The sequence below is a fragment of the Pygoscelis adeliae genome, unplaced genomic scaffold (genome assembly GCF_000699105.1).
Source record: "Pygoscelis adeliae isolate BGI_AS28 unplaced genomic scaffold, ASM69910v1 Scaffold458, whole genome shotgun sequence".
NCBI lineage: Eukaryota > Metazoa > Chordata > Aves > Sphenisciformes > Spheniscidae > Pygoscelis > Pygoscelis adeliae.
Window position 1 is genome coordinate 739,842 of NW_008825352.1, and position 8,088 is coordinate 747,929.

The following is an 8,088-nucleotide window of genomic DNA, read 5'->3' on the forward strand; positions in this document are numbered from 1 at the left end:
TCCCCAACCCTTTAGTCGCTGAATTGGGACAAGATAAGTCAGCTTTCTGCCCCAATAAGCAATTCCCGGTTTAGTGTCCTTGGAAATAATCTTTACTGATGGTGTTATTTATTTACTTCTCCCTTCTTGCTTTTATACTGTTTTCGTGCTGTGCCTGTGCTTTTTGCATATGTCTCGTATCACTGCAGCCAGTGAATTTGCCGTGTGTCATCTGTTGCCTCGTTATTTACCTGCTCTACTGCATGACTCAATTAAGTGAAATGATTTTTAACTGTTATTCTGGAAGGCTCTGGCTCTTCAGAGCAGATTCCTCTTGTGGATGGCCCTGATCTGACTGGGAGGAGAGGGGTGAGGGGGAGCTGTGTCGTGGGGTACCAGGAGCACCAGCCAGGGAAAACGCAGCGGGTGGCACTCGCTTCACTGCTTGGCAAGTGGGAAATGGGTTAGTACCAGCCGTAGCGATTTCTCCTCTGCCTCTCCTGCAGCCCTGCAGCAATTAAAGCACAAAGCCTGACCTTCGATATCAGTGGAGATGGGAATCTGCCTCGGGTGACGGTCCTGCGCCCGGTCCTTCACAATAAGAGAGGGAACCCTCTGCTGCTCTTCAAGAAGCTGTTGCTGGGTGATTCAGAAAAACTCCCTCTGGTCCTTCATAACGGTGGCATCGTACCTGTCCAGGTGAGGACCTGCTCAGGGAATGCTCTGGTCTGGGAACAAGCCCTTGTGCCATGGAGGAAGGGCGCCAGAAAACATGGTAGAGATGCACGGATATGGTAGAGATGCTACTCTATGCGTGCAGTTGAACATCAAACGAAACCCTTTCCTTGTGCTCAGAGCCACTCCGTCGCAAGAGAATAACCCCCTCTGACTTTCTGGAAGATGCTTTGGCAAACCAGTGGGAAGAGCCGCGTTTCTCAGCCAGATCCCTCTAGGAAAGTTCTGTCAGCCCTTCACCTTTGTCTCCATCTCCTTTGCAACTACTGCTGCTGTCTTCGCTAGTGTCGACCCACCCTTGGGTTTTGTGCCGGTTACTCTTTCCACTCTGTGCCTCAGGGAACTGCGTGGGAATGAGTCTCAGAAATTCTTTTTAAGGAAATGACTGACTTCTACTTTCCAGGAAGGGTGTTCCCCTTGGAAATGTGGTTTTCTGACCAGGCTGTCCTTTTCAGTTCAACACAACACAAGAAAGTTGGTGGGGTATTTTTCCCCGTCTCTCTTCTCGCGCTTTGGTTCTCCTGTGGGAATGTGTGATGTCCTAGTTACATTAGATTGTATTTGATCACATTTTAGTACATTTTAATTGAACTCAGTTGTAGTTTAATTACATTCTGCTCGTTACTTCTAGTACTTTCTGTCCTGTTTGGTTATATTTTAATCATATCCCAGTGCCTCTGAACACCTCTTTTTTTTTTTTTTTTCCTGTCTGATTTCACTTAAACTTTGTGCCAAGAGCTGTGTTTGAAGCAGGGAAGCGTGCTGGGTTCCCCGTGCTGGACCAGCAGCAGTAGGGTGTCAGTCTACGTGCCATCCTGTACGCGCACCAGCGTGGTCGTGCTCTGTGTTCCCTTTTCTCAGTTGATGATAGACCTGTTGGATGAAGGGGGAGTTTTCTTCCTGAAAGCCAGGCCCACCACACACTGCATCTACCAGGCTGCAGGCGTGAAGGAGGACTCTCCTGGAGAAGGTAAATTCGTTAACCATGAAGTGTGGGCATCCACACAGGGAAAATGTGTGCCCTGCTCTTGCCTTGGCCGAGCAGCAGCCAGATGTTAGATATCGTTTCTTTCCTGGGGCTCCCTAGCTTTTCGTGTGGACTCTTTGCAGGGTTTCCTCCTAGCAAGTTGTAGGAAGTTTTTCTGTTCTTCTGGACACGGTGGGTTGAGTTGTGGGGAAACTATCACCACTTGAATGGACTGTCTGAGGTCTCTGCTGCGTGTGGGGAGTTACCGGCCTGAACGGAGGCAGCCCTTGAGCCCACAGCCAGCCAACAAAAGCCAAAACCACCCTTTGACTCAGCTTTACGTACGGCCGGAGCTGGCTGGATGCAGTTTGAGTGAGAGCTGGGTGTTAACCTGAGGCTAAGACACTTAAGCAGTGATATGCATGGCAGTGTCATAGTCTTGTGAATACAGGAGGAGGGTCTGGAACTGGTGATGGGAGAACCTGTGCTTAGAGGCAGCTGGGTTTCAACTTCTTATTCCTCTTATAGCCCATGGAAATATTTCCTCTGTACGGCTGTGTCACTTGTCTCTGATTTCCATTGCTGTGCAGAGAGGAAGCCCCACACCGCTTCCCTGGTCCTGCATCACGGGGAATTAGCAGAGTTTGACGTGCTTTTCAAACCCAACCTGGCCCAACGTGTGGAAGGGAAGATCCACCTGTCAGTGGTGGACAACCCCTATGAAGAGACCAACATTCAGCTGGTGGGTGAAGGCTACGAGGATGACTTCACGCTAGATAACATCCATGGACTAGTGGCAGACAGCAAGGAGGAGAACACTGAGGGCAGTCTGGAGGAAGACATAATCGAGGGTAAGAGAGGAGAGGCTGCCAAGATGGAGCAGGGAACAGGAAAATACACATTTCTGCTCACCCTGTGCCAGTGCAGGTGTGGTCCAGACTTAGCGGACAGATCCTGTTGCCTTTTGTAGCCTGCAGGGCAGCCACACTTGAGAATACAAGGGAAGAGCCTCTGTCAAGGGGGAAGCATGCAGGCTAGCAGGGGAGGGTCAGAGATACCAGCATCCAGCTGAGTATCTCTAAAAGGAGGTCTGCCAGCCCACGGTATACTATGGAGATGAAGACCACGTATGATAATTTGTGTCCTCTATATAACCAGGCCTGTGCAGTCGCCCACCGGACCTGGTGGTCTGTGAGCGCGCCTGCCGTGTGCACAGAGGCAGTGCGTGCTGCGCTGCATGTCCCCCTGCACAGACACAGCCACGTGTTTAGGGACGTGTCGGGGTGTATCTCTGAAAGCGGTAGGATGGGGAACGGCATCTCCCAGAGGGAGGAAGGCTTGGAGCGAGGAGGGGAGTTGGACGTACCTGTGTCGGTGCGTGTGAGGGGGGTGGATGGACCTCACCGCACGCTGAGACCCCTTGCTCTCATTCTTAACAGCTGCCAGAGTGGATCACATCCAGTTCGGGGACTGTCACATCGGGACACCCTACCCTGTGACCTTCACCATCACCAATCGCAGCAGGGTGGAGGGGATGCGGTTTGAGTGGCTGGCAGGCACCCCATTTCACTTCTCCCCCCAGGTGAGCTTGGACGGCTCTGTCTTTCCCCGCTGCTCGAGCCCTGCCCGGCGGGTTCCTGGGAGCTGGCAGGGAGTCACCACGTATCGGTGAGAGCCCGTTCCAGTGTCACATCCCTGGCTTTGCTGGGACAGGGCTGTCAGCCCCGCAGAAAAGGCTTTATGTTACGGGAGGTGGCCTCTTTTGTTTGTACTTTCCTCTATCAAACCTCAGCTAAATACACAGTAAGATGCAGATTCCTGGCACAGCTGCTCACCACAGCAATCCCTTTGCTGTCAGTCCTGCCAGTGATTCCAGTTTGGTCTTGGCTCTCTGGTTCTCCCTAGGTGGGACACCTCCATGCTGGCTGTGCTAAGGACATCACAGTGACCTTGAAATCGGATGTCGCAGTCGCCTTCAAAATGCACCCTGTGAAGTGTAAGGTGGCTAGGATCGCCTTCCAGCTGCCGCCAGAGCAGGTGACCGACTGGGACGACCGCCTGCGCACCGTCAAGTGGGTGGATGCCGTGAAGGGCCCGGCAGCCACGTGGCCTGTCAAGAAGAAGGTAAGAAGCACAATAGCAAAAGCTAACCAAGCTTCTACAAAAAGAGCTGCTGACGGCAGCAGACCGCCGTCTCTGCTGGCTAAGCAGCTCCTGCTTCCTCCTGACATTTAATCCGTCCGTGAGGTTAACCAGCAGTGCGTTTTAGGGGAGAGGCGGATGCCCGGTGACCTGATATGCTCACACAAGATGGGGAAGTCTTTTTGACAAGACACGTTTAGCCACATGCAAGCTATCGGTCTCTGCCAAAAGCCGAAGTGTTGCAGCCTGTGTTGACTGGGAGGTCACGTTTTATGATAACACATTTTATGGTGTTAAAACCTCTTCATCTGATTCAGTGCCTTTTCACCAACAAGGAGTTAAATCCGCTGCGCTCTGTCTCTTGTTTTGGAGAGCAACACTAGCGCTCTTCTATGTATGCTGGCTAGCCCACCAGCACATCGTGGGTGAGCTCTGAGCTCTGTCTACACCGATACCAGAGATTTTGGTTGCGGTCTCTCTAACGTGTGGGATATCTCGTTACGGGGCAGCCCAGGCACTGTATGGCAGTCACGCAGGAGTCCGGAGAAGTATCATCTCCAGAAACTCTCGCTTTTGCTGTCATTATTGCCAAACACGCTTATCTTGGGTGATGGTTCTTCCCTAGTTTCTGAACCATTGTAAGACCTGTAAAACAAACTTCTTCCCCATCAGAGCATCAGCACTCGGAGACTTTCCTAGTGAGTTCGTTCCCACCCCAGAATGCCCGTCCCCAGCCCCCACCAGCGTGGCTGTTGCCCCACACGTGATACCTGGACAGCGCTTTCTCTTAAGATGTCATGGTTTAACCTCAGCCGGCAACTGAGCACCACACAGCCGCTCCCTCACTCTCCCCCCCCCAGGTGGGATGGGGGGGAGAATCAGAAGACTGAAAGTCAGAAAACTCGTGGGTTGAGATAAAAACAGTTTAATAATTAAAATAAAATAATAATAATAAAAGAATATACAAAGCAAGTGATGCACAATGCAGTTGCTCACCACCTGCCGACCAATGCCCAGCCAGTCCCCGAGCAACGGCCCCCCTGGCCAACTCCCACCAGTTTCTATACTGCGCATGATGTCCCATGGTATGGAATGTCCCTGTGGCCAGTTTGGGTCAGCTGTCCTGGCTGTGCCCCCTCCCGGCTTCTTGTGCACCCCCAGCCTGCTCAGTCGGCAGAGCATGGGAAGCTGAAAAGTCCTTGACTGGTGTAAGCACTGCTCAGCAACAGCTAAGACTTTGGTGTGTTATCAACATTATTCTCATCCTAAATCCAAACCACAGCGCTGTACCAGCTCCTAGGAAGAAAATTAACTCTATCCCAGCCGAAACCAGGATATGAGACGACAAGGAAAAGGTGCTTTCTAGGTTTGTTCATTCTTGGGGTTCTCCATCCACAGAGCTCCAGGAGGGGAACTTAATCCTAATTTAGAGGCCTGCTGGATTTATAGGGGGCCAGGAAAAAGGTCAGACACTCTACAGGGTTGAAACACAGGGACTGATACCCAGCCATAGTCCCCATGGGTGTATTCGCAGTCATGGTGGTGATTGCTTTGATCAGTAGGTAGAAACAAATACTATAGCGGGAGGGTCAAATTCGGTCATCTTTCCAGGGAAATAAATGGGAACGGTCCTTCCTAGCCCCTATAACACGGCTGATTTTGGAGGCCGAAAGACTCCCTGCTCAGTCTGGCTTTCTGGGCTCTGCTCAGTGATTCTTCCCTGTCCTGTTTGGAGGTGATCGAGACCGACCCAGAACCAGCTCACACTGTCCTGGAGAAGAGCAGCCGCGAGGTGGAGCTTCGCCTCAGTGCTGTCGTTGACTATGCTGAGTTCAAGCTGGATACGGACGTGATTCAGTTCAAGGAGACCTTGCTCTTCCAGACGAGGACATTCACGTGAGTGCTGGAGGCCAGGCAAGGACCGCGAGTGGGAGCTGCCTTTGCCCAGGGCTGACCCAGTGTCCGCTTCCCCAGAGCCACGCTGTGCTCTCCGGTGGCCTCTGCTTTTCCTTCTACTCATGGTCCTGTGCCAGCAGAGGTTACACTGACGTGCTCGTTGCTCGGCCACTTAATAAACCTCTTCTAATCTCCAGCAGGCTGATCAGCCTTGGAGGGGGATGCTGCTGCTTGCTGGGTCTGAGGTTTCAGCTTCCGCACATCCTGGGGGCCTGGAGATCTCCCACATGTGGACCCGAGTTCCTCTAAGGCTTTACGTTCAGTCTCACTTGCTGTTCTTCCCTTTAAACAAATAATATTTTGTTTCATCCTTTCCAAGTCCTGGCTGGGTGCTGGGGCCCACATATCTGCACACAAAGCCAAGCAGGAGACGGTGGCCACCGTCCTGCCGAGAATTGCCAGGAGAGGTTGTTCTGCTGAGAACGACCATAGTTTTGCTTTCATTGCATGTTGCCCGTCCTCATCTGCTCGAGGACAAGTGTGCCATCAAAATAATGTCAAACTGAGACATAAAGACCAGAATAAGACCCTTGGATTGAGTCTCCTGGGCACCATGCCTGCCCTTTTCCCTTTAACTTCCAAACTTTGAAATACTTTGTCTTGGGGCAGCCCAGGTAGACGTGGCAGAGCTGTCTGGGGAAGAAGACGCTACTCAGCATAAAGAAAGGGACACCAGGAGCCCACCGTACAGTGTTACTTTTCTACTCACTTTTTATTTATTAGACATTTCCTTTTTATTCCTCCTTCTTGCTTTTCAGTTTCCAGCTGTCCAATAGAGGGAGCGTGGCCCTGGAATACACCTGGATGGCGGCTGTGGAGGACGAAAGGGCAGTGAGCCATACCGGGGAGCCGCTCCCGCCCAGTCTGGATGGTAAGGCACTAGCTCTCTGTGGCAGCTGGGGTTGCCCGGAGCGTTACAATCGGTAGCTGAGGACTTGGGGAGAAGACCATGCCACTTCACCCCGAAACATGAATTGATTTTTCTCATCCCTGTCCAGTCCTCCACTTCCATCAGCATCTTCCCAGCTCTAGCTGGAGACTTTCTCCTTGCCCCCTCTCTGCCTTTCAGACCCTCCTACGCTTGCTCTGACACTTGTGCTCTGCGCGGGAGCTCAGGGAAGAGCCACGTGGTGGGTCAGGACTGAGAAAGGGGACATCAGGGCACCTCTTTGGGAAGCCTCTGAGACTGGGAAAATTGATGGTGTAACAAGTTAGCTGACCTGCAGTCACTGTCTGTGTGCAATTCCGCAGTCCAGGGCAAATGCAAAGTCATTGTCTAAAATTAACCCTCCTAGCTCAGGCACCGGAGCGTTTGCTGCAGGCAGAGACCCCGCTCACAGCAGCCGTCGGAGCTCAACGGTGGGGCAACGATTCGTTAACCTGCAGTAATGTGTTTCGTGTCTAAGCGCACGGTCTCCTTGGGAGCAGCGTGGTTCTGCGGGGAAACAGGGCTCTGTGTCCAAGAGGTCTCATCAGGAACAGGAGTGAGGAGAGCTGTCGGCCCTTGCGTTTCCTAGCACAGGCAGCTTGCCTGATGGTCAAGATGGGAGACCTCAGTCAAAGTCCTTGACGCTCTGAATGTGCTTATCTCCCTCTCCTGTGGGCCCTGGCGTTGGCTTTTCTCCGGCACAGGGCACACTCGTGCTGAAGCCGGTCTGCTGGGCTGTGCCATTAGCTGTCTGGTCGTCGGTTATGAAAGCCTGACAAAGAGGAAGGAAGGAAAGGGTGTGAAGGACAGAGCAGCGCTGTTCCCCGAAGCCTTCTCTCCGCCACACACAACAAGCAAAATTCAGTTCTGTAGGCAACAGGGGAGCAGGACTTACCACTGTCCTGAATGCTAAACGCTGAGGCTGGCTGTACCGGGACGTGAAACGGCGCCCCGAAATTTTCCCAGATGCTGTAACAGTCACCTCTACTGTTAGTACACGGTTTGGGAATGAACGCTGGCCAGAAACCATACTGCAGGAGAAGTCTGCATCTAGCTACCCAGTCCTGGAGATAGAGAGTTTAAGAGCATGGCGTGAAGCAGCTGGGGCCCATTTAATTTGCTAACAGCCATAGCCTTCCTGTCCGTCATCCAAGCGTCTTTACGGAGTGATGTTCAGCGGTGTGTTTTGATTTAAGCAGTTCTCTGGGTCTCTGCCAGGCCTTCTCACTGTATTTGCTGCCCCCCACCCTGTTCTCCCTCCTGCCTGTTCTCATTTTCACACCTGTCCCCAGGACTTTCTGGGGTTACAGTTTTAGCAAGCAGTAACACAGAAGCAAAAAGCAACCTGACCGCTCTCCCTGTTCCTCATCACGGGGAGTCC

General features: G+C 52.3%; 1 protein-coding gene across 1 annotated transcript in view; it reads left to right on the forward strand.

Moving 5' to 3' along the window:
• HYDIN (HYDIN, axonemal central pair apparatus protein) overlaps window positions 1–8,088 on the forward strand; it is a 155,189-nt gene that overhangs the window by 129,350 nt on the left and 17,751 nt on the right. The window contains exons 61-69 of the mRNA XM_009330382.1: window positions 486–678; window positions 1,576–1,692; window positions 2,274–2,532; window positions 3,097–3,263; window positions 3,587–3,805; window positions 5,559–5,719; window positions 6,538–6,702; window positions 6,849–6,909; window positions 7,208–7,234. Of these exons, the coding sequence (XP_009328657.1) occupies window positions 486–678; window positions 1,576–1,692; window positions 2,274–2,532; window positions 3,097–3,263; window positions 3,587–3,805; window positions 5,559–5,719; window positions 6,538–6,702; window positions 6,849–6,909; window positions 7,208–7,234 (1,369 nt within the window). The remainder of the gene's footprint in view (window positions 1–485; window positions 679–1,575; window positions 1,693–2,273; window positions 2,533–3,096; window positions 3,264–3,586; window positions 3,806–5,558; window positions 5,720–6,537; window positions 6,703–6,848; window positions 6,910–7,207; window positions 7,235–8,088) is intronic.